The 27,061-nt window shown below is 40.7% G+C and overlaps 1 protein-coding gene across 2 annotated transcripts in view; it reads left to right on the top strand.

Annotated features, from left to right (window-relative positions):
* SCNN1B (sodium channel epithelial 1 beta subunit) overlaps positions 1 to 27,061 on the top strand; it is a 92,044-nt gene that overhangs the window by 27,315 nt on the left and 37,668 nt on the right. For both annotated transcript variants that reach the window (XM_027839472.1, XM_027839473.1), the window contains exons 2-3: positions 21,752 to 22,084; positions 23,959 to 24,241. In XM_027839472.1, the coding sequence (XP_027695273.1) occupies positions 21,774 to 22,084; positions 23,959 to 24,241 (594 nt within the window). In that variant the 5' untranslated portion in view covers positions 21,752 to 21,773. The remainder of the gene's footprint in view (positions 1 to 21,751; positions 22,085 to 23,958; positions 24,242 to 27,061) is intronic.

Here is a 27,061-nt window from a genome sequence, read left to right as displayed (position 1 = left end):
GCTAGTACGTGTCAAGTGTTTGGTCTGAGGCTGGATTTGAACTCAGGTCCTCCTGACTTCAGGGCCAGTGCTCCATCCACTGTGCCACCTAGCTGCCCCCTTAATATCAATAATGTTAATTATCAATACCAGTATTAATCTGTATCACATAATATATAACTGTATTACATTAAAAAATATTATTAACATTATTTAAGTGAGATAAAAGAGAGTTTTAGTACTCTTAAAATCTTTGAAATATTATTTCATCTTTATCTCTTAAATTTTTATTTCTTTTATAGTGTATATTATTTCAGTAGAATGTATATATAGTATATATATATTATACGTATATATTTGGTGTGCATGCTCATACTTTTTTTTAGCTGATAAAGTTGCATAATCAAAAATGTTTAGAGACCACTGTTCTAGGCAAGAAGTGATGAGAACCTGAACTAGGTGATATTATGAGTAGAGAGAGGAGAAATGATGCAAGATATGTGGTAGACTTGAAAAGCCTTGGCAATTAATTGGATATACAGAGGAAAGGGAGAGGGCATCACCTGATATGATTCTGAGGTATAACCTCAGGGTGACTGGAAGCATGGTGGTACCCTCAACCAGATTCCACAGGGAACCTTGGAGGAGAGGTGGGTTTAGGAGGAGAAGGTAGTGAGTTCTCTTTATCACTAATTGTGGGGAAAGCGTAGGAAAAAGAGCTGCTTTTTCTCCTTTCTTTTTTGGAAGACTGTCTATGCCTGTGGATCAGTGCTCTCTATTTATACAATGTTCATCCTCACTCCCAACACCAAAGACTCTTGGCCTCAGGCAGCTCAATCCAGACATCTCTAAGGAGGGGAAGAAACAGGAATATGTGAAATAGGAGGATATTTCAAGGACCTCTAGAAGGAGTGGGAGAAGATCATGAAAGAGGCTTACATAGCGTACACTACAGTCAAGTTAAGTGAGTCAGTAGAGGAGAAGGCAGATAGGGTGAGGCAGGAATTGAGGGCTCTGGACAGACAAGGAGGAGGTGGGGAGCCTTATTGGCAAGTGAAGAGTCCTGGAAAAGGAGCTCAAAGTTAGGAATGAAGAAAGAAGGACGGAAGATGGTTTCCTGGGGAGATTAATTCAGGGTCAAATGCCTCTTTTTTCCTCCTCTTTGGAGAGCTTCTAAAGGGAAGGAGATTGTGTGTGTGTGGATAGAGGTGGTGAAAAGTGAGACAGATTAAAGAGAAAAAACTATTTAAGGGGCTGATTGATGGTGGCATTTAACCCCATAAGAGTATAGCTCTGGATCCAGTATTATCCAGTATTAAGAAGGGAAGCAGTATCTTGTATTGGAAAGCACAGAAATGACATTACACTGAACTCAGGCAACCAGGTGCCGCAGTAGATAGAGTACTAGGCCTGGAGTTAGGAAGACCTGAGTTCAAAGCCAGCCTCAAATATTTACCAGTTGTGACCCTGGACAAGTCACTTAACTTCTGCCTGCCTCAATTTCCCCAACTGTGAAATGAGGGTAATAATAGTACCTCCCTCATAGGGTGGTCATGAAGACCAAATAAGATAATATTTGTAAAGTACTTAGCACAGTGCCTGGTGCATAGTAGGTCCTTAATAAATACTTGTTTCCTTTGCTAAGAGCCAAGAGAATTTAGTTCTAGTCTGAGCTCTGCTATTGACTAGCTGGATGGCACTAGGCAACACACCTCCTCCTTACGCCTCAGTTTCATCATCTGTGAAATGAGGGCATCGGAAGACATGATTACTAACATTCCATGAGTCTACAACACAAACAGAAAAGCCAGCCATTCCTAATTTTAGGAGGAAGCCAATTTCCTTCATGTCAACCACCCTCCCACTTGCCTCCCAGGAACACTCCATCATTCATTTGTTGACTTGGTGGCAGAATCTTTTTATAGCAAAACTCATGCTTAGATTTCTAAGATTACTTGTAGGGGAGAGTGAATGGGCAAGGCCAGTTTAAATTCAAATCCCGTGTAGGCACAATCCTATCTTGCCCCAACAGACATGTGCGGTCTGACCACCCAAGAAATCCCTGGCAAAAACATCACCTAAAGAAAATTGTGATTTTTCCTTGTTTTGAGGCACTAATAGCAAAAAAGTCTGCTGATAGTGACATAGGTCATGGATCTCAAACTTTACTTTCAACTCAATTCAACAAGCATTTATTTCAGAACCAATATGTTCCAGGGAATACGTAAGTCATAGATAAAACAAAGACAAAAAGCAAATAGTTCCTACCCTCAAGGATCTCACATTCTACTGGAATTCTGCTTTTGTTCCATTTTATGTTTTAAATTTTAGATTAAACCTTAAACTCTAAATTTTAAATTAAATTCACTTTTTAAAATTTAAATTTTTAAACTTTTTTTCCCAATTAATTAGCATTTATTTCCTCTTCTATGTCCAAAATTGAACTTAATATCTTTCTCTCAAACCCCCCTCCTGTTCCTACCTTCTGTGTTACTATGGAGGGCACCACTATCCTCCCCGTCACTCAGGCTCAAAATCTAGGTGTCATCTCTGACTCCACTCTCTCTCACTTCTCCCTGCCTCCAAATCCAATCTGTTGCCAAGTCCTATCATCTCCATCTTGATAATATTTCTCCTAAATGCCCCTTCTCTTCTCTGATGCCGCCAACATTTTGGTTCCGGCCCTCCTGGGGGCCGAACTCTTGTTCAGCCTCTCCTCATGATCTTCTTAAAGTATAGGTATGACTCTATCAATACCTCCTCCCTCCTCCCTTAATAATCTCTAGCAGCTCCCTATTACCTCCAATAATAAATAAATTCCTCTAGACATTTAAAGCCCTTCACAACCTGAATCCTTCCTATCTTTCCAGTCTTTTTCTGCTTTAGTCCTCTTCATGTATTCTGTGATCTAGTGACATTTTCTTTTTTTTTTCTTTTTTTTTTGAGGCATTTGGGGTTAAGTGACTTGCCCAGGGTAACACAGCTAGTAAGTGTCAAGGTCTGAGGCCGGATTTGAACTCAGGTCCCCCTGACTTCAGGGCCGATGCTCTATCCACTGCACCACCTAGCTGCCCCTCTAGTGACATTTTCTAGTATTTTCACTGATTATCCCCCATGCCTAGAACTTTCTCCCTCCCCATTTCTCCCTCCTAGCTTCCCAGCTTCCTTCAGATCTCAGCTACACGAAGCCTTTTTCAGTCCCCCTTAATGCTCGTGCCTTCTCTCTGGCATGATCTCCATTGTATTCCTGCATAGTCTGAACATAGTTCTTTCTGGGTTGATTTCTGAGCTCCTTGAGGGCCCGGGCTGACTTTGTCTTTCTTTGTATCTCCAGTGATTGACACCGTGTCTGCTAAGTATTTGGCTCTTCCTCCCAACTCCCCCCATTGAAAAAAGAAAAACAAAACGTTTACATTCTACTTTCAATCCACATCACACTTTATGGTTCTCATAGTGCTTTCATAGATATTATCACATTTGATCCTCCTCACAGCTTTGTGAGAGAGGCAAGGCAGGTATCATGAAGCCCATTTTACAGAGAAGGAAAGTAAGGCACAGGGAGTCTAAGGACACAGAGCTGTGCAGTGACTGAATTGGAACTATAACCTTTGTCTGTGTTCTGGCTCCCTGTCTCTAACTTATGGGTTCTGCCTATTAATCTTCACACTAAAGGGACATGTGTGTATATATATATCCCATATATATATATATATGTGTGTGTGTACATGTGTGTATATATATATACACATACATATATATTTGTATGTATATATGTGTGTGTGTGTATATATACACACATATACATATATACATATATATATATATTTTTTTTCTTTTTGCTTTTTGGTGAGGCAGTCAGGGTTAAGTGACTTGCCCAGGGTCACACAGCTAGTGTCAAGTGTCTGAGGCCAGATTTGAACTCAGTTCCCCCTGACTCCAAGGGCGGAGCTCCATCCACTACGTCACCTAGCTGCCCCTAAAGGGCTTCTTTACCTTGCTTTTTTCCTCTCCCTGATGGGTTTCTTGGTAAGTAATCTGCTACATGTAAGAGTAAGACAATTACCAAGTCACATTTCAAGACAAATTCATCACAGCTCCTCACATGCATTTTCTCTGGCTATTTCCCCATGCCTGAAATGTTCACCCTGCTCTGCACCTAACCACTGACTTCTTTTCAGTACCAACTAAAACTCTACCTTCTACAGGAAACCTCCCCCAACTCTTAATTCCAGTGTTTTCCTTCTTTTATTTCCTATTTCTCCTGTACATAGATTGCTTTGTCTGTATGTGTTTGCATGTTTTCTTCCCCATTAGATTGTGAGCCCCTTGAGGACAGGGACTGTCTTTTGCCTCTTTTTGTATCCACTGAGCTTAGCATTGTGCCTGGAACATAGGAGGTGCTTAGTATATGTTTATTGATTCATTGGATCGATTCCAGATTTAGTGGGATGCTAACAGTGAAGTGATGCTCCCTTTCCGTCTCTGGCTGTAAAGGAACCTGAACTCTGGAGGAACTTTCTGGAGGTCACCCTCCAAGCCAGGCAAGCTCAGCTAGGACTGTTCTGTACTGGAATGACCTTCTCTCCCATCAGTGCCTTCACCTCATCGATGCCCTGGTCCAAAGTGCACTTCATGGGCTGGGCTAGAGGAGAGTAGGAGGCATCAAGGCCAAGACCAGTTTGAGTACTTGCTTCAAGGCATTTAGTGAGAACCACAGGACCTGGGCCCTCATGTTTAACTAGATTTCAGATTAAGCATTATTTGATTCTTTCCCTTTTAGGTCTTAAGTATGATTTACAGCATTTGGAAGGCCAGGATTGGTCATCTCTCCGCTGCTAAGTCATTTCTGCGCAGAGGCAGCCCTCTCCTTTGTCCCTTGTCAGCTCATAAATCTTTTTCCAGTTTGCTTGTGGATTAAGGCAGTGGGCTGAAGGGGTCACTGCTGGGAAAAAGAACAAAAGCTACTGGTCTAGTCTAATCCAGCCCAGGAAATGCATCTGCTCCCAAACAGCAACACCATCTAGCATCTATATAGTGCTTTAAAGTATGCAAAGCATTCTACAAATATTATCTCACTTGTTTGTCACAACAACCCTGTGTGGCAGGTACTATCCTACTCTCATTTTTACAGATGATGAAACTGGGGCAGACACAGGTGACTTGTTCTAATGGCTGATGGGAGGATTTGAATCTAGGACTTCCTGACTACAAGTTTCCACTAGCTGCCTCACATGAGGACCAGGGAAGTTAAGTGACTTGTTGTTCCCCAGGAGCAGACCACCAGAAACATGACACCCACCAAGTCATCCTGCTCTTACAATTTTACTCTAACCAAAATGTGTATTTGGTCATCCACCATTTAACATAATGCCTGGCACTTATTGAACTGACTTGACTTGTTATCTGGCATGTTCATCCATTTGTTTTAAAAAAAAAAACCACCAGTTCATACCTTCCCCCACTCACTCCACCCTCACCCTCACCCCTAATCCCAGCAATCTGGTAGAAAGAACATGAGTTGCTCAGTTCAGAAAATTAAAGGAAAAACTTCCAGACTTGGAGCCAACAGATCTGGGTTAAAAATCTAAACTCCAAGACTTACTAGCTACGTGACCTTGGGCAAGTCATTCAACCTCCTTAGGCCTCAGTTTCTTCATGAAAATAAGGATAATGTATGTGCCAACTACCTTATGGGGTTGCTGTGGATATAAGTGGAAACGTTATTATTGATGGTGGTGGTGGTAGTCCTTCATTTTCAAAGGAAATTTATTATGTGGAAGGTGGTGAATAGTTGCTCTCCATCTCTACTATAGACCAAAGAGTTTAGAATGCATCCTGAATTTAGGTTAGATATAAGGAGGAATTTCCTGACAGTGATGAAAGGGATATGTTTCCAAGGGTGACCAGAGACTTTTATTCTCAGGTCAGCTCTGGAAGCAGAGTAGCTTCTTTTCTTCTCTTCATAGGGCATGAAGGGAGGCGGCCTGGTATAATGAAAGAGATAGGTTCAAATCCCAGCTTTTCCACTTACTCCCCAAGTGCCTGGAATCTCTCTGCCTGAGTTTATTCATCTGGACCAGATGAACTACAGAGCCCCTTCGGTCTCTATAACTATGATCTGAAGGAAGTAGAGATACGGACCAGATGATCTGTGGTTGAGGTGACAGGTTCAGGATAACATTTCTGTTTGAATCCATTTTGAAGTCTATCGCTGTTTCATACCATCTTCCCTTTTTACCCTTGTCTTCTCTCTCTGCCTCTTCCAATCTTCTCATTTAATTTAACAAACATATTAAGCATTTCCTGTGTGAAAAGTACTCTGCTGCTACACAAAGGCAAAAAAATTAAACAGTCCCTGCCCTCAAAAAACTTATATTCTAACGGGAATGTAATCTCTTTTCTTCTCACTTGTCCCTTTCTTATCCAAAGCCCAATGTGGCAGACGATGGAAAAGAAGTTGAGGATTGGATAAGAGTAGTATTGGGGTTCCCTTTTTTCTCCCACTTCTCAACGTCTGCTCCCAGCTCCGCTGTCTTGTTAAGACAGTTTTGCAAATACACCTATAAAATGACCAACCTGTTCCCTCATCTCTCTCTGTCTATCTCTCTCCTTCTCCCTCCCCCTCTCTCAAAAGACAGACTTGGACCACCTCAAAGGGCAACTAGTAAAGGTTTGGGGGTCTTAGGTTCATTTCCAGCAGCATCAAGTGATCTATCCAGACCTCCCAGTAACTTCAGCTTTACCATCCTTTCTTGATTCCTTGGTTTTTATTTTGCCAAGGAAAGCAACATTTTTGTTTTGTAAAGTATGTTATATCTTTACCCAAGCCTCTTCATAGCCTAACAGAGAAAACATTTCCCAGGGCCCTCTAGAAAGGAAATCCAGATTTCCTCAGCAGGATGATCAAATAGAGGAAGATATAAGCAACATTCTTACTTATTTGCTGTCACTGCTTTCCACCCATTCTTGATAGTCGAGTAGCTACTTGCATGGCTATGTTAAAGCACTGTGCTCTAATGTTGGGTTGATGCCTAGAGTGCCAGGCTCAGACATAAAGCTGTCTCTTTGGTGGGATGAAATGAGTTGGCTTTTGTGAGAGAGGCCTGTTCCCATGTAATTGTGATTACACTGGATAAGGACTAGTATGGGCATTAAGGAGAGCAAACAAGGCTTTAAGATTATGTCAACAACAGATAGAAAAGAGAAAGACAGAACGCAGTCAGAGAACAATAGTAAGAACTAGTGTATCTTTGACTGAAATCCAGGGGCAAGTTTGGCACTCACTATAAAGAATGTAAGCATTCTCTCTTTGAGTCAACATCTAGAAAATATGGAAACAGTTTACAGCTGAGGAAACTGAGGCAGATGGCAGTTAAATGACTTGTCCAGGGCTACATGGCTAGTATTTGGGGCTGAATTTGAATTCAAATCTTTCCAACTCCAGGTCCAGTTCTCTATTGATTTCTAGATGCCTCTTTACCTTTTTGGTTCTGTTTCCTGCACTATACAATTAGAGAGATTAGACTAGACCAGCTTTGAAGGCCTCTTCCAGTTCTCAACCTATGATCTAATCAACAAGCATTCATTAAGTGCCTACTATCTGCCAGATTCTCTGCTGGGCACTGGAGACATAAAGACAAAAAAAGAAATAGTCTTATGACCCTATGACCTAGTCTGATCCTTTCATTTTGCAGATGAGGAAACCGAGAACCTCAGAAGTAATGTGACTTGTCACACCATGAACAACATGGTAGAACCCATGACTCCATGGGCACTCCCAGACCAGTGTTTTTTCCTCAAAATATGTAAAACAACCTTGTAGCTAGCTAACCCCCTACCTTATTTGCTTGGGCTGAGTAATAGAAAGTGAAACAAACAAACAAACAAACAAAAAAGAAATGGTGAAACAAGGAATAGGTATGAAGGAAGGAGCACTACCCTTGGGGAAGTCCTTTGGCCCCTACATTCAGGAATTTATTTGTAAAAGGGCAGGCTGGGGGCACCAGCACCTACCTTTTCTTCGTCATAGAGCTATTGTGAGGATCAAATGAGATAATAGATGTGAAAGGGTTTTGTAACTATTAATCACTATATAAATATGAGCTATTATTATTTACATAAAGCAATTCTTAGGAATCCTAACTTGTTTGGCTTCCCTTGGTGTCTCTGTTTCACAGGGAGTTTTGCAGGTTTGGTGGGTTGGTTGGTTTTTTGGATGGGACCCATGATTTCCTTGGTATAGAGAACTTCTGGGAAATGAATTCCTCCTGCCACTGCAGATCTCCATTTGTTTTATAAATTGTAGTCCTAGAAAGCAGCTTGGGGACAATGAGAAGGTAAGGGACTTGCCCAAGTAGGGCACAGTCAACATGAGCAACATAAGCAACATGAAGGAGTTTAACCCAGCTCTTCCTAATTCTTAGGCTAGCTCTCTTTCTCCTAATCATACTCCCTCTCTTTCACAAAGACTTATACCCCATTAAAAGCAATTGTAAAGAGGGATGAGTCAATTTTTCCTCTATCTCTTACATTTATTGCAATCTGTCTCTTCTAACCCTGCTTAGGCCCTCATCACCTCTGACCCGGACTATTGCAATAGGCTTCTAAATAGTCTCTCTCTCCAGTCTTTACCCTCTCCAGTCCATACTCCACATAGCTGCCAAATTGATTGTGTTAAAGGATGGGTTTGACTATGTCACTCCTCTGCCCAAGAAATTCCAGTGACTCCCCATCACCTTTAGGATCAAATACCATCTTCTCCATCTGATATTTAAAACCATTTACAATCAAACCTTTCCAAAAATATTAGACATTACTCCCCTTCACATGCTCTACAGTCTAGCCTAGAGGTTCTCACACTTATTTGGCCTACTGCCCCCTTTAAAAAAAAATTACTCAGCACCCACCTGGAAATCTACTTTCTTTACCCTTTAACAGTATTTTTGAAATTTGCATCATTTCAAAAAAATTTATTTTTTTTGAGTGACGCATCTTAAATTTAATGATGTATTATAAATTTGTGGGGTTTTTCCTGAATTGAAATTTTGATGATGCGATGTTGGCTCGTGTAACCATATAGTATTGTAAGCAAGTCATTACACACACATATTCTTGCTGATGCATGCTGGACTTCCCAACAATGAGCGACACTCACCAGCCAACACTTGTTAAGACCTGTCAGACAGATTTGACCACTGATTGGTTATAGCTTGCATTTTGTGTGTTTGTTTGGAAAATAATGTAATCACTACAACTTTAACTCTGTTACATGACAGATGAAATATGTACAAAAGGTTTTTCAAATTTTTCTTATCTTCTCTTTTTCCCTTCTGCTTCTTATTTTTATTCAACAACCCCCCCGCATTGTACCAGAGGCTACTACTGCCCCCCCCCAATCGTTCCAGCACCTCCTAGGCGGCAGCATTGCTCACTTTGGGAACATGTGGCCAGCCAAACTAAGCTGCTTGCTGTCCCATCCGTGTGCCATTCCATCTGCCAACTCCAGGCCTTTGCAAAAGCTGTCTCCTGGACATTGCCTGGAATGTACTCCCTCCTCACCTGTCTCTCAGAATCCCTAGCCTCTTTCAGCTTTCAACTTAAGTAGCACTACTATATGAAGCCTAACCTGATTTCTACCCCACCTCCCAGCTACTGCTGCCTTCCCCTCCCAAAAAATACAATGAAATTATAGATATTTTGTATTTGCTTATATGCTTATGTAGTGTTTTTCCAATATCCTTGAGGGCAGATTCTCCCTTTTTTTTGTTCTTTTTATCTTCAGCACTTAGACAATGCTTAGTACCTAGTCAGCACTGACAATGCTTAGTACCTAGTCAGCACTGACATGCTTGTTCACTGAGTGAATTGGAAGGAATTCTTCACATTTAAACTGATTCTCAATCATTCAGGGACAGGTCATTCAGTTTGTAGAGTATCTAAAGCCTTTTGCTTTCCCATTTTGTGTCTGATTTTCTGCATCATAGTGTCCCCATCAGAAAAGTGGAGATAGCAATCTTCAGAAAACATGGTTAAATAGATCATATATTAACTATAAGATATCTACAGATATCTTTAGAATTATCTCACCCCCAGGTGAGGGGGGTGGGGAGGTGGGGAAGGAATGGGCATGAGTTGGGGAGGGTGTCTCACTGTTCAGCACTGGGATTTGCTTACATTTGAGCAGTAACTATACTACAAAAAAGGACAAATTTGCCTCCCCAAATGAAAATTTCATTTTGTTAACCTACAAGCAAAGTCCTCATCCTCAAGCCTTGACTTGTTGTACGAACACAAGTCAAATGTATAGAGAACCCAGGTCACCAGCTCGGTCTTGTACAATTATCTGAGGGCTCAGACCCAAGAAGACAAAGGCCAAGAGGATCCCTGTTTGGGACCATATTTGCAGTCTATGAAGTTTGTCACTATACCACAAAGTATAGATACCCTTCAACCTACTGATCTTATTTGGCCAACAGGAGAACAAGGAAACAAAAGCAACCCCAGTGATACTGTAAGCCACATTCCCAGGCAGGTCCAACGGGATTTGCATACTGGATTATGGCCAAATGAATTGAGTGTGCATTTTGATCTGTCTTTTCTGTGGTCATTTAGATGTGTTAGAGTTTTCCCCTGGCATCTTCCCCTAGACCTGATGATGAAATTTTATTTTCCCTTAGTTGGAATAGATGTGGAAGTAAAAAGAGAATTCTAAATCTTCTGTGATAGAGGCTGATTTCCTTCCAAAGTCTACTGCGAGCATCTAGCTTGGTCAGAGCATCTAGCTATATAGAAAATTTATACAGGCTCATTAGGAACTTTTCCATACTATGCAAGGCAGTATGTGCATTTAAAGTGAGAAGGGAAGGCAGGATGTCTGTCACCAATGACAGTTTGTTTCATCTCATCCTGACACAAATAAGACTAAGAGATGAGAAGGAACCCAATGGCTTTCATTACCTTACCTAAAATTTGTACACATCTAAACATTTGTACATATCTACCTGCTCTCAAGAGTTAAACTGACTCTGCTGGTCTCTTTTTACCATTCATCCAGCATTCCTAGAAATCTTAGATCCCCCATAACATCCAGTGATGCTACAAAATATACTCATGGTATTCTACGATAGTGTTTCCTACCAGTTTCCAGTTAGTGGTAGACTTTTGTGAACCTTTACACAGAGAATCAGTCCAGCATCATTAAGTTTCTGTTGATCAGATTGTATCTGCTCATGGAACCTAAAACTAATTTCTGTCATGCTTAAATGAGTTAATACTGGCTTGTCACATGTCAAGAAGCCTTTCTAAGACCTGGAGTCACTGACTAGTATATTTGGTCAGGCAAGAGGCATTTATTAAACACTCACTCCGTGCTGAAAATACAAAGAAAAGACAAAAACAAGCCCTGCCCTTAAGAAGTGTGCATTCTAGTGGTAGTGACAGCATGTAAATCACTAGGCACGTAAAATGTATATGCAGAGTGGATAAAAAGGACTCTGAGAGAGTAAAGCACTGGCAACCGGAGGGACCAGGAAAGACCTCTTGCAGAAAGTGGGACTTGAGTTGAATCTTGAAGGAAGTCAGGGAAACAGAGGGGGCAGAGTATTTCAGGCCTATGAAAAGCCAATGAAAAGGCACTAATGAAAGATGGAGTAGAGTGTTCAAGGAAATAAAATAGGCCATTGCAGAGGAGGAGAATAAAGTATTTACAAAATATCAACATAATAGGTTCATAAGGTTTATACCTGATTTGTTTGACTATGCATATTTGTGGTAAGGGTCATGTTTTTCTGTTTTTCTTTTAAGTTGGAGGCATGGAAGGGAAAGAAAGGAAATGCTTGTTAGTTGAAAACTTTAAAATTTTAAATTTTTTTTAAAAAGAGAGGATTCATAGCTAGAAGGGACTGTGGACATCATTTAATCCAACCCCTTCATTTTACAGATTGAGGAAGCTGAGGCCAGAGAGATTAAATGATTTGCTTGTGGTCACGGTCAATAATTAACAGGGCCAGAGCAAGTAGTTGGTTTTCAAAACTCAGTCTTGGGTCAGCTAGGTGATGTAGTGGATAGAGCACCGGCCCTGAAGTAAGGAGGACCTGAGTTCAAATCTGGCCTCAGACCAAACACTTGACACTTACTAGCTGTGTGACCCTGGGCAAGTCATTAAACCCCAATTGCCTAAAAAAGACAAAAAAAAAAAAACAAAAAAAACAAGCAGTCAAAGGCCCTTTCTACTGTCAAGTAGGAAATGATACCCACCTTAGTGATGAGGGCTTCTCACACACACTACTTCTTCAAATATAAACTCAATCAGCAAACAAACCTGAGTGGCCACTCATCCAGGTGGGGTCCAGAACACCTAAAAGGAGTTAACCAAAACTGTATTGGAGGAGAAAGCAAGCTTTATCCAGCCCTTGAGGCAAGACAGGTTCCTTCCCCCTTTGTTACAATGGCAATCAATAAAGTGAACATTATTGTTGACAAAACATTCGACTTCCACCGCATTGGACAAATTTCAGTGCCTTGGGGAATAGGGGAACCTGCTAGAGAGGAGGGCATCCAGCTTAAAGTTTGACAAATCCTTTCTCCCTCGGATCACCTCATTATGCTTTATGTTGCTGAATCAGTGAAGGATGCCACATGTTGTAAATAACTAGGACATTCCATATCATTGTCATTAAGGGTAACTGCAATAACATCACTGTTATCAGAGCTCCAGCCTATGGACTGAAATTCTGTGATGGAAGTGGAGGATTTTCTGTTAAGAAGAAGCATATAGAATTAATATACTGGGAAACAAGAATAAAATAGTACCATAATAAAAAGCTATGTTGTTTAGTCCTTGATAAACAAACTCTAAAAAGTATCACTTCTAATACTTCACAGTAGAAACATTCCATTTAATCTGTCATCCTCTATCCATGCTAGTTGTGTTTATGGAGAAAAGAGCCCTGGACTGGTTATCCCAAGAACTGAGTCCAAATCTCAATTCTGCTGGTTACAGCTGTGTGACCTTATCCTGATCATTTTACTTTTCCAGTCCTCAGTTTCCTCAATTGCAAAATAAGGGGATTGAATTATCACAGAATCACAGAATTTCGAATTGAAATGGATCTCAGTGATCATCTAGTCTAACCCATACACAGAAGGATTTCCCCACTATAACATATCCAACAAGTGACCAACTAAAGAAAACAGCTAGATGGTAGAGTAGATAGAGAGCTGTGTTTATAGTCAGGAAGGGCTGAGTTTCAACCCTGCTGCAGACACTTATTAGCTGATCCTGGGAAAGCTTGCCAACATTTAACCTCTCAGACTCAGTTTCCTCATCTGTAAAATAGAAATAGTAATAGCACCTACCTCACAAGGTTATTGTGAGAATCAAATGAGATAAAATACATAAAGAGTTTTTCAAATCTTAAAGAACTTTATAATGCTGTTATTATTAATAATATCATTAATATCATTATCCCTCCAGTTCTAAATCCTGTGATCCTCAGATGACCTTGTCTTAGTTATCTCAATCCTTTTATAGATCTCCCCCCCACTTCTGCCCATGGCCCCATATGTGGGCTAGGCCATAATTATTTCTGAATGGAAACAGAATGTATCTATCACTTCTTTGTAAAATAGGCCCGAGCTGAGAGAGCAGTGCATAACCCTGCCATGAAGGGGGCAGACCAGAAGGTGGCAGCACCAAATGAACACAAATGGTGTATCTTGGCACATGAAATAGTGGATGAATAGTGTGTTGAATTTGTAATAAGAAGTCCTGGGCTTGAGTCCCACTTCTGTCACTGTCTTACCATGCGACCTTAGATTAGTCACTTAACTTCTCTGATGATGATGATGATGATGATGATGACGATGATGACGATAATAATAACTAGCCTTTATATTGCACTTTGAGGTTAGCAAAGTGCTCATTTTATCCTGAGAGGGGGGTACTATTATAATCTTGATTTTGTAAATCAGAGACGGAGGCAGACAAAGGTGAAGTGACTTGCCTAGAGTCGCACAGTTAGGAAATGTCTGAGGTAGAATTTGAATTCAGGTCTTCCTGACTCCAGGTCCAGCTCTCTCTCTGCTGTGCCACCCACTTTGTTGCCTATGAACCTCAGCTACGCCATCTATAAAAATGGGGATAATAATACTTGCAATACTTATCTCACAGGGATTCTTCTGAGGATCCAACAAATAAAGTGCAGGGTGTCCCAAAAGTCTTAGCACATACTATATACAAGGCACCTTGCTAAGCACTTTACAAATATCTCATTTCATCCTCACAACAACTCTGCGAAGTAGATGCTATTATTACCCCCACTTTACATATGAGGAAACTGAGGCAGTCAAGGTTAAGTGATTTGTCCAATAATGTGAACTAGGAAGTGTCTAAGGAGAGATTTGAACTCAAGTCTTCCTAAGTCCAGGCCCAGCACCATATCCACTGCTCCACCTTACTGCCTGCCTTAAGAAGACCACACAAAAGAAACAAAGCTAGCCTTCTTTCTCTTTACTCCAAATTTTATGACACCCATTTTGAAGAGGTAATAAAGGGCCAATTAGTGTAATCTAATCTGTGCCTAATCATTTTTCAACTAGAACATGGTCTGGCTGTTTCTGTTGGCCAACAGGGAGTCAGGAGAATTGGGTTCTCTTTTTCATGTTTGCCTCTGACTCACTGTGTGACTCTGGGCAAGTCACACTTTGGACTCTAACTTCCCTATCTGTGAAATAGGGATAATTATACCTTCACCTACCCACTTTTATTTTTATTAATAATTTATTTATTTATTTTTAGTTTTCAACATTCACTTCCATAAGATTTTGAGTTTTAAATTGTCTCCCCCTCCATCTCCTTCCCCATCCCCAAGACAGCGCACAATCTGATATAGGCTCTTCTTATACATTCATATTAAGCATATTTTCACATTAGTCATGATACAAAGAAGAATTAGAACTAATGGGAGGAACCACGAGAAAGATACCTATCCACTTTTAAAAGGATGCCATGAGAATGAGTGAGATCGTATCTATAAAGTGATCTCATATCTTTTGGAGAAACGCTGAAACCCTGATTAACAGAAACCTTAAATTAAACAGAATTTTTCCTGAGCTCTGCTTTTAGGGGAAAGGTGTTTGGTTTATTTGTTTATTTATTTGCATGGGAAGGATATAGGACTGAGGAGTGGAGGAAAGATTATTATTATCATCATCATTATTAATGATGATGATGATGATAACTGGCATTGATATGCTTTAAAGTTTGTGAAGCTCCTTACAAATACTGTGCCCCTGAAATCTTGGGGTAGTTTTAAGCATTAAAGCTTAAAACTACACATTAAAACTTAAAACTTCCCTAAGACTTTTAGGACATCTTGTATTACCACATTTGATCCTCAGAACATCCCTGGAAGGTAGGTACTATTATAATCCGCATTTTCTGGATTAGGAAACTGAGGCAGACAGAGGTTAAGTGACTTGCCCAGGTCACAAAGTCAGCAAGTGTCCGAGGCTAGATTTGAACTCGGGTCTTCTTGACTCTAGCATTCTATTCACTGTACCCCCAAGGGAGGAAGGAAGACAGAGATGTGGCTGAGTTTATGAGAGGAATTTTATTTTGAACTACTAGAGCAGATGGCCACTGACAACATTTCCAACGCTGAAGTTCTATGATTCTGTCATTCCTTGACTCTATATTTGGGGCAGATGTTGAATTCAGCCTAATGGTCTGTGCCTTCTCCAACCCTATATAGTATTATACAAGTCATTGGGGCTATTTACAATTTCATATATATAATGCAATACAGTATTATACAGGTCACTGTCTGAGGCCCTATAAGACTCTTACTTGTGGAAATTGTTTCTTATAGGATTAAGAGCAGGAAGGAACTTTAGGAAATATATAGTCCACATTTTCTTACAGATGACAAGACCAAACCCCGGAAGTGAAGTCACCTACCTAACCCAAAGCACATGCAGACTAGAGCTCTGATTCAGGAGCTCAAACCCAGGCCCTCCGAGTTCAAATATAGTGCACTTTACAGAGATTCAGCAAAGACAAATTCCTTCTTAGTCACTAGGCTGTCCCAGTTCAGACAAAAATAGAACTAAAATAATCTAGAAAGATTTTCATTAAATCAGATTATAGATTCAGAACGAGAAGGGAACTCAGAGGTCATCTAGGTCAACTCCCTAATTTTCCAGATGAGAAGCCTAAGAGATATCAAGGGATTTGCCCAAGGTCACACAGGTAATGTCAATGCTCCCATGCAAACTCAAGTCTTCTGACTCCAAATCGCCCACTGTTTCCTTAGTTAGCCAACAAGCATTTTTTTCAGAGCATTTTTCCACATTAGTCATGTTGTAAAAGAAGAAACAAAACAAAAGGAAAAAAAAAACAAAAAACAAAAATTGAAAATAGTATGCTTTGATCTGCATTCAGACTCCGTCAATTCTTTCTCTGGATGTGGATTTTCCATCATGAATCTTCTAGAATTGTCTTAGATCATTCTATTGCTGAGAAGAGCTAAGTCAATCATAGGTGACCATCACACAGTGTTGCTTTGTACAATATTCTCCTGGTCCTGCTCACTTCACACAGCATCAATTCATGTAAGTCCAGGTTTTTCTGAAATCTGCCTGCTCATCATTTCTTATAGCACAATAGTATTCCATCACATTCATATATCACAACTTGCTCAGCCATTCCCCAATTGATAGGCATCCTCTCAATTTCCAAATCTTTGCCACCACAAAAAGAGCTGCTATGAATATTTTTGTACACGTGGGTCCTTCTCCCATTTCTATGATCTCTTTGGGATACAGCCCTAGAAGTGCTATTGCTGGGTCAAAGGGTATGCACATTTTTATAGCCCTTTGGGCATAGTTCCAAATTTCTCTCCAAAATGGTTGTATCATTTCACAACTCCACCAACAATGCATTAGTGTTCCAATTTTCCCACATGTTCTCCAACATTTATCATTTTCCTGTTTTGTCATGTTGGTCAATCTGATAGGTATGATATAGTACCTCAGAGTTGTTTTGATTTGCATTTCTCTAATCAATAGTGATTTAGAACATTTTTTTCATATGACTATAAATGGCTTCAATTTCTTCATGATGCCCTCTTTTTAAATAAGGCAGAGCTTATCAAAATGTGTGCAGACATTAGGTAAGGTTTAAAAAATTTGTCTTTTGTTCTTACTGTTGCCTGGAGGCTTTGAACTTTCATGTAACGTGTGGCAATTCATCCCAAAACAAATAACAACGTGCAATGGAAAGCAGAATTTTCTGGCATTAAAATAGGTATACAGGTAGTTCTGTCCAAAAAACTATTTATACTATGCAAATAAAGCAAGAAAAACCATGGGTCTTTTGTGGTATTAGGGGCACAACACTCACAAACTTTGTAGATGATACATCTTTTAAAAGTAACATAGTTTTATGCATATTAAATGGTTAAGAAATACCTCAATACTATAATCAATAGCGGTCCCATTAGGATTCTAGTGCTGCTGCTCAGCCTGCTGCACCCTGGATAGGAACAGGCTACAACCAAAGGCTAGTAGCAGAAGGCTCCCACTGCACCAGAAGATATACTATTAATATGGCAATAACCTTGACAAAGATTTGAAGTTTGTTTGTGAAAGTGGGTGGAAGGGTTGTAGCTTGTGAATTGTTGTGAAGTAATATGGTTTGCTGCCTTCTTACTGTTTCTCAAGAAACTTGAAGTTCACATAATGTTAAAAAAAAATCTGTAATTTGTCAATCGTGTTGGATTAAATTCACATTTTTGACACACGTTAGAGCAGAACTATTTATAAAGAGGAATATTAAAGAATGAGGGATTGTCTGCAGTAGGGCAGACAGGGTTGGCCTCTACCTCATGTTGTCTGTTTGACCCAAAGGTTTGGACTTCCAGTTTTTAGTTTTGTTTGACTTTTCTTTGTATACTTAGTGCTTAGTGCTTGGCACGTGGTAATCCCTATGTATACGAAGATGGCGGAATAGGTCAGAAATTTATAGGATCTCTAGATCTTCTCCACAAACAGATAGAAAATCACCACAAAATGAATGTAGAGCAACAAAAATAAAGTGGTAAAGTAGTTATCCTCCTGAGATAGCTTGAGAGGACCTCAGGAAAGACAGAACCTCCGGGGTTATATAAGTATTAGCTACTATTATTATTCAGGCAACTCTCAGAACTTTTAAGCAGCAGCGCAGATACAGATCTGTATTAGTAGAGGGATTTTCCTTGCTGGGAGATCATTACACCAATAAAATCATCTCAATTCTAGTTAAAAATATTCAAGAAGGCCTTTCATAGAGCCCACCAACAAACTGCACCCTTGGCATGCCTACTTTGTCTACCCTGAGTCAATATAAGAATTATCCACATGGATGGTGATTTTGTGTCATTTGTAAAATTATGATTGAAGACGTCAACTATCCAATGTCCCTTGCATTAAAGGAACATGACAAAATTTTGCTTGTTTAGTACTAGGAAAATGTCTGTCTTTGATCAATGTTTTCTTAGATCTTAAAATGAAAACTACATTTCACTCTATTTCTTTCTTTTTGCCCAAGGATCTTAGAGCCAAATGTATCACCTAGTTATAGTAACCAGCTCATCTCAAGAACCTAGAAGCTTCTATCTTCTTTGCTTCCCTAGGGTGGTATTGGTTCTGTTCTTATCCCTCTTACTTTATTATATTTATTTTTTAGTATCCTCATTCCCTTCTGTATGTCAGCAGTGTACATTCCCAAAAATACAAATATATCAATATAAAATTAAAATATAAAAATAAGTTAACATACTCCAAAAATGACCTGGTACCTTTTTGTAACCATTGCTTAGTCATTATGTACTGAATGATGTTTCGATTTCTCAACTTGTCATTCAGGGCCTCCCACAGCCTATTCTAGGCCTAACCTGCCTTTCCAGCCTTATAATGCCCCTTCAGATAGTTGACATTCCATACCCCTTACCATTTCCCATAGTCATCCAGTCCTTTCCTACCTCCATGTTTTTGTTCAGACCTAAGACACATCCTCTCCACCCCTCTCTTTAACTTCCTCATCTCTACCTGTTGAAATCCTTTCCCTCCTTCAAGGCCCAGCTCAGAGTATTTCTTTAATCTAGCCTTCCTGGACCCTCTCCTTAGTCTGAGTGGGGTGTGGGGAGTGAATAAGCTCCCCTTTCTTCAATTTCTCATAGCACTCAGTAATTCTGCCCCGTGCTTAGAACATTCTACTCTGGCTTATAATTATTTGTAATCTGGCTTATTTCTCCAGTAGATAGTAAATTCCTTGAGGGTTAACCATGTATCTTTTCTAGGACCTAGCACAGTGCTTTGCACTGAATAGGTCCTCAGTATAGATTTCTTGACTCGAATGCATCTGAATTGAATATGTCCATTTAATAGAAACACAAACTTAATAAGGATGACATATTCTCTTTTCCTGTTCCTTGTGTCTCTCTCACCATAAAGTCTAGATGTTTTAAGAATGTGATTTTAAAATAAAGAAACATTTTAGATGTCATACTGTGGACAGTTTTCTCTAAGAAACAGTGGAAAGCATGCTGAATTTGGAGGCAGAGGACCTGGGTTCACACCTGAGCTCTAGCACTTTCTCCCTTTGTGGATCTAGGGCAAATTACTTAATCTTTCTGGTTTTCAGTCACCTTATTAGTAAAACAAGGATGCTGGACTTTGAGGGTCTATAATGGTCTTTTCTAGCTCTGAATCTATGATTCTATGACCATTCCTTGGTTGGGAAACTGAGGCTGAGGGGAAGATTGATTTGCCCTCTGAAGACCATTATAGAGAAGTAGATGTCATGTAATAAATGCCTCATGGAGTCAGCTTTCAGACACCAACTACCACCCTCCCCACTGAGCTATCTGTATTCTTCACTTGTCAGTTAGCATATGCCACCTGATGGCATCTTCCCAACTAGACTGTAAGCTTCTGTAGGGCAGGGACTGTGTCTTTTATGTCTTGGTATCCTCAGAACCCAGTTCACCATAGGTGCTCGGTAAATTTTTTCTGATAATGGTGTTGATGAAATAGGTCCACAAGCCTGGATCAAGGTGAGTCTGAGGACTTCCCTGTGCTCTGGAGATAGTCTGTTTCCATATCTTTCCTAATCTGAAGGATCAGGACAAAGAAAGGTCACTTCTAGTCCAATGTTAAGGATAGGATTCACCCCAAGGTAGTATTGAACTCCCATTTGGATTTGGGACCTATAGAAGTAACTGAACCTGTCCCAGTCAGCTTTTGAACTTAGAGAACCCCAGCAAGGCTAGATGACGCAAGCTTGGGTCAGAACTAGTTGCTACTTAGAGGATTAGAATAAGGGATAGAAGGCCAAAAAAGCATTTTCCTGGACTGTCTGCCGCAAGACATTCGCTATTTTGACAAGAGTCAAAAAGAAACCAGATCAAGAAAAGAGCACAGGTCTTCCATCTCTGAGACTCCTAGACTATGACCAAGTTATTGGTTTAGCACAGTGAACTTGACCCAGACATATTTCTGATATTTAAAGTATGAGTCGAAAAAAAGGCAATGTGGTAGCAAAGAACTGGAGAAAGTGGGTGTCCATTGATTGGGGAATGAATAGTTCAACAAACTGTGGTATATGAATGTAAAGGAATATTATTTTGCAACAAGAAATGATAAATATGAGGAATTTAATGAAACCTGGTTGAATTTATATCAGCCAATGCCTAGCAACCTAAGTAGAATCAAAAGACCAGCATACACCATAAGTTCTGACCATATAGATGAAAAGATCCCTAAAAGGGAGCTAGACCTTGAGTAATTGAAAGACTAACAATGATCCCAAAGGACAGACAATGAAACAGATCTCCTTCCTCTCTGTAGAGAGGTGGGAGACAACTATGGCTAAATGTTGCATACATTGTCAGAAATGGCATTATATTGTTTATTTTTTAATTTATTAAATGAATAAAATTTATGGAATAAATTCTTAGTTACTAGAGAAGATTCCATTATAGGGGTGGTGGGAAGTATATCAGAAAATGACTGTGATGTAAAGATAAGAAAGTAATGGTGGTGGTTGTGGTGGTAGTAGTAGTAGTAGTAGTAGTAGTAGTAGTAGTAATAGTAGTAGTAGTGAAAGTAGTAGTCCTAGTCCTACCCATAGTAATAGTAGTGTTTTGAGATCTTTTACAGAGCACTTATGCCAGTAAGTGCTAGTAGTAGTAACAAGTAGTTGTAGTGTTTTTGAGGTCCTTTACAGAGTACTTTACTTCCTGTGCAGGAAGTAATGCAAAGATTATTATCTTCATTTTACAGATGAGTTAACTGAGAAGGAAAATTACTTGTTCGTAGCCATACAATTAGTAGAAGGCATCATACCTGGGATTCAAAACCAGATCCCTCCTAACTACAAGTGCCATACAACTCTTTGTCACTCTACCCCTCTGCCTTTATTGTCTCATGAGTTAGAGATACAAGAGCAGCATGGAAAGCATTCAATCAATCAATAACATTTATTAGGCACCTACTGTATACTAGGCACTTCAATACAGAGACAAAAGTGAAACAGTCCTTGCCTTCAGGGAGGTAACATTCTATGGGAGGAGACCACCTAAAGATAGTTGAAGATATGCCCAGGTTTGAAGGGTTGTTGTTTTTATCTGGCATTCAGTGTCAAGGATGGGGAAAGGCCAAAAAAAAAATATGTGAAGAGAAATGCTGAAATTAATTTTTGTGCCTTTCTTCCCCTCTCTTCCCTGTGCCCCAGGTCCCATGAAGAAGCACCAAACATGAATATGAAAAAATACCTGGTGAAATGCTTGCACCGCCTGCAGAAAGGGCCAGGCTACACCTACAAGGAGCTTCTGGTATGGTACTGTGACAACACCAATACCCACGGACCCAAGCGCATCATCTGCGAGGGGCCCAAGAAGCAGGTCATGTGGTTTGTCCTCACCCTGCTGTTTGCCTCCCTGGTCTTCTGGCAATGGAGCGTCTTCATCCAGACTTACCTCAAGTGGGAGGTCAGTGTGACCCTCTCCATCGGCTTCAAAACTATGGAATTCCCAGCAGTCACGATCTGCAACGCCAGCCCCTTCCGGTGGGTTCCATGTCGACATCCCAGCAGAAGAGCAGGGCGGCAGAGCGATGAGGGGAAGGAAACTCAAGGAATAGTCAGTGCTCGTAGTGGGACAGACCCTAGAGAAGATGTTGAGGAAGGGAGATGGTACAGTGGACACACTGCAGGGAATTCTGGGGGCTTTTCCCAGACACTTGAGAAATAGTTTTGTTTTTGCAAACAAAAAAAAAAAAAAGTGAGATTTAGAAGATCATTTCTTAGCTTGAAAGGGGCCCTGCCAAAATCTGGTCATCCCCCTATTCCTGCTCAGGATGGTTGCTGGATGGATATGCAGGTTGTCTCAAAAGTCCTAGGGCAGTTTTAAGCTTTAATAGTGTAACAGCTTGTAAGATTTAATAGATGAAAACTAAACTAAGGCTTTTGGGACACCTTGTGTAAGGCTTCTTTATGAAAGAAAGGAGATTCTGAATCTGTAGCATTAACCAATTTCTACTATCAAGAAGTTTAGCTTCTTAGGAGCTAACCTAAGTTTCTCTCTGTCCTCAGAGGTGATAGTCATGGAAAGCACGGTGGCAAAGTAGAACTGAATTTGGCATCAGAAGACCTGGGTTCAAATCCCAGCTCTGGCATGTAATCCCTACATGGCTTTGGGCAAGTCACTTAATGTCTCCAGAATTCAAGTTTCCTCATCAGTAAAACAAGGGATTGGACATTACTGAACATGGCCAATATGAGAATTTATTTTGCTTGGCTATGCATATGCAAGTGTGGCCCTTTGACTGAACCCAAACTTCACAGGGTCCTCAAGCATGGCCCTTTGAATGTGAAGTTTAGATTCGGTCAAAGGGCCACACTTGAGGACCTAGAAGGCCACATGTGGCCTCAAGGCTGCAGGTTCCCCACCCCCAGCTAGATGATCCCTTACAGCTCTAAATTTATGTTCCTCTTATCCTTTCCATGTAATCTGTGCAGATTTATAGACTATATAAATAATAATAACTTAGATTTACAAAGCACTTTATAGACATCTCATCTGTACCATTACAGATAAGGAAACTGAGGCCCCAGGTCCTTTTCCTTTGCCTTCATCTTCTCTTCATCTGTGTTCACTTTTAACAGGGTTCACATTTATGGAACACTCAGGATGTGTTTGTCCATGTCTGAATCTCATAAACCTTAGAAACCTTGGTTGCTCACTGGGGTTCTAGTCCTCTCTCCTGCAAAAAGTACCCAAAGCAGAGACATATCACTCCCATTTGGAAGCCTTGGGGAGAATATGGATCTAAGATTGGTTCCATATCCCTTTTGATGAAGTTTTTCCCCCTTGTCCCCCATGTAAAATCTGTATGGGTGAGGCTGGGGCAGGTGTAGATAATACCAGAGAGGAGTTCCTCAAATTTCCCCTCGCTCAATATGCACACCAAAAAAGGGTGGTGTCTGGTTTGTACAAACAAAATCTTGAGCTGTTAGATTTTTATAACCTGTCTGCCAGGCTAGTTTGCTTGCCCTGTTGATCACCCCAGGACCCCAGCAGCCAGGCAGAACAGCCAAATGCAGATTATTCTGGTTCCAACCTGTGATGGATGGCACAGCCACCAGCTTGTGCCTGCCTCTCCATGCCCACCTGAGGCGTTGGGAAGGGGGTGTCCTCTCTTTTGTGGTTTAAATGGCAGCAACTTAACCCTCCTTAGTTCTTCCCCCTCCCAGTCTCCTTATCCTGTCCTTATATTAAGTCATCAGGACAGTAGCACCATCACTCTGGTTTTCTTGAATGGGATAACAGCCATACCCCACAGGAAGTCAGGACGATACAGCTACAAGCTATTTAATTAGGTCACCCCCGGTACAGCAGGCAACTGCTGCCTTCACCCTCATGGCATACTTAATTCCCTTAGGTATTCTAAGGTAAAGCATCTTCTGAAGGAACTGGATGACCTGATGGAGGCCGCTCTAAAGACTATTCTAACACTCGACTCTGGTCCTGGTGATGTTAATTACATGGAAGGCCTGAACCTGACCATATGGAACCACACACCCCTGGTCATAATTGATAACCGAGACCCCTACCACTCTGTCATCGTGGACCTTTTTACCTTTGGCCGTAATAATTCTGAGGCAAGCTCCCCATCTCCACATGGGAGCTGCAATGCCCAGAAGTGCAAAATCGCCATGAGGCTGGTAAGTGACCACCAGGAAACATGTACAAATATTTCCTCCAGGACTTGCCCAATAAACGAGAACTAACATTGAAGATGTATTGAAGGACCTGGGCATCTATGGCCTGGAGAAGAGAGGACTATGAGAGAGGTTGGTGTATAGAAGACGAGATAGCCATCTTTGGGTATTTTAAGAATTGTCTTAAACAAGAAGGATCAACTTTATTCTGGTTGGACCCCAGAGGGAAGAACTAGGAGCACTGGGTGGAAATTGTATCAGCAGATTTCAGCTCTATATGAAGAAATATTTCCTATCAGAAAGCAATCTAAAATAGTGAGAATAATAAAAAGCTTTACTTATATGGCACTTTAAGATAATAATTACAATTATAATAATAACTAACATTTATAAAGGACCTACTATGCACCAGGCACTGTGCTAAATGCTTTACAATTATCATCTCATTTGATCTTCAAACAACCCTAGGAGACAGGTGCTATTATTATCCCCATTTTATAAATGAAGAAACTGAGGCAAACAGAGATGAAATGACTTGCCTAGGGTTACATAGCTAGTAAGCATCTGAGGCTAGATTTTAACTCGGGTCTTCCTGACTCTGTGCCCAGCATTCTATCCATTGTGCCACTTGCCTGCCAATAGTACATTATGTCATTTTGCAAAAAAAGTTATACCAGCTGCATCAAGGGGTAGTGAATTCTCCTTTGCCCAAGGGCTTTCATTGAAGGCTGGTTTTGTTTAGTCATGTTGCAGAAGGAATTCTTTTTTTTTTTAAGGCAATTGGGGTTAAGTGACTTGCTCAGTCCCACAACTAGTAAGTATCAAGTGTTTGGTCTGAGGCTGGATTTGAACCCAGGTCCTCCTGACTTCAGGGCTGGTGCTTTATCCACTGCACCACCTAGCTGCCCCCAACACAGGAGGAATTCTTGATCAGACATGAATTAGACTCAAGGACTAAGACGTCTGAGATTCTGTGACTTTGTTTCTTTCAAACCCTACATAGTTACTGAGGGAAGAAAGGGCAATGTCTACAAATTTTGGGTGTGGCCATTTATCAAAGCAGCTAATTGGCACAGTGGTTAGAGAGCCAGATCTGGAAACAGGAAGACCTGAGTTTAACTCCAGCCTCAGACACTATCTAGTTGTATGACTCTGGGGAAGTCACTTAACTGCTGTCTGCCTCATTTTCTTCTTTTGTAAAATGGGGATAATACTAGCACATACCTCCTAGTGTTGTTCTGAGGATCAAATGAGATCATATTTATTTTAAAAAGCACTTAACATAGTACCTGGCACATAGTGAGCACTAATAAATGTTAGGTTTATTTTTTTTTTTTATTGCTGAGATTTTATCAACATCAGTATCAAAATGAAATCCACAAAACCATAGAGTTTGATGGTTGGGAGGGACTTTGGCAGCCATCCAATAAAAAGGATCCCCACCATATTTCTTGTCAACCAGTACTTCTCAAACCTTTGTTGTTGTGCCTACGACTAGGCTAAGGATATGGGGGAAAGAGATGGTACCAACCTCTGCTCTTAGGGAGCACCCAGTCTCTGTCCTGTTAAGGGCTTTAGGTACAATGTTGTTTGGAGGAGAAAGAGGATGGGATACACTTCCTGGGTAAAAAGGAGCCATTCTGGGAACAAAGGGCAATGGTCATTCTTCCCAATTAACTCAGGACCCTCCATAGTGGGGTTTCTTGGTCAGTGAAGGACAGTTTGTTCCCAGTATCATCCCTCAGGCTGATAAGCCCATAATTGGTTGATTATTGTCCTTCATTCCTGTTCTTGTTTTTTGGCTAGGCAGTGGGGTTAAGTGACTTGCCCAGGGTCACACAGCTGGTAAGTGTTATGTGTCTGAGGCCACATTTGAACTCAGGTTCTCCTGAATCCAGGGCCGGTGTTCTATCCACTGTGCCACTTAGCTGTTATCCTTCATTCTTTTGTTTTGTTTTGTTTTGTTTTTGTTGTTTTTGGTTTTTTTTTTAGGCAATTGGGGTTAAGTGACTTGCCCAGGGTCACACAGCTAGTAAGTGTCAAGTGTTTGATCTGAGGCCGGATTTGAACTCAGGTCCTCCTGACTTCAGGGCCGGTGCTCTATCCACTGCGCCACCTAGCTGCCCCTGTTGTCCTTCATTCTTGAAGAAGACCAAAACGCTGCTCATGTTTTCCTAAGGGGAAAGCTGGCCTCGGGAACAAGAGCAGTCAGTAACCCCACCACATAGCAACTATAGGAAAAGGCTTCCCTGACACTAGCCCATCTGAAAGTAATGTTGCAACCTTGGTCAAATGCCTAAGGGTTACAAAGGCATGCTAAGACGTTTCCTGTAAATCCTGGCAAGTTGGATCTAAGATTATATGTATGAGAATGTACATTATATACATACATCCTTGTGTGGGCCCTGAGCTACCTCATATCTTGAGGGAATTCTCACAATTAACATAAGCAGACTCATTTTCCCACCTCCTGTGATAGATTGCACAGAACTGGCCAGCCAAGGTCAAAGGATCATAGATTTAGACCTCAGAGACACCTTAGAGGTTAATTAGTCCCATCCCTTTATTTTACAGATAAGACAATTGAGGCCCAGAAGGGTGTGTCAAGAGTTTTGTCCAAGGTTCCCAGAGCTTGGATTGAAACCCAAGTCTACTGACTCCATTTCAATGCCCACTGTATCATGCTGGCATCAGAGGTCAGAAATCTGTTTGCATGTGACATTGAAAAGTCAGTCCTTCTGCCATTGGTAAAACACACATCTCAAGCTCTGTATGACAACGAGGCTATGTTTGTTAAGCCCCTCAATGGACACAGCTGTTCAG

The sequence above is a fragment of the Vombatus ursinus genome, unplaced genomic scaffold, assembly GCF_900497805.2.
Source record: "Vombatus ursinus unplaced genomic scaffold, bare-nosed wombat genome assembly UNPS02014832.1, whole genome shotgun sequence".
Lineage (NCBI taxonomy): Eukaryota > Metazoa > Chordata > Mammalia > Diprotodontia > Vombatidae > Vombatus > Vombatus ursinus.
Note: the sequence above shows the minus strand (reverse complement) of the source record. Positions and strands in the feature narration are given on the sequence as shown.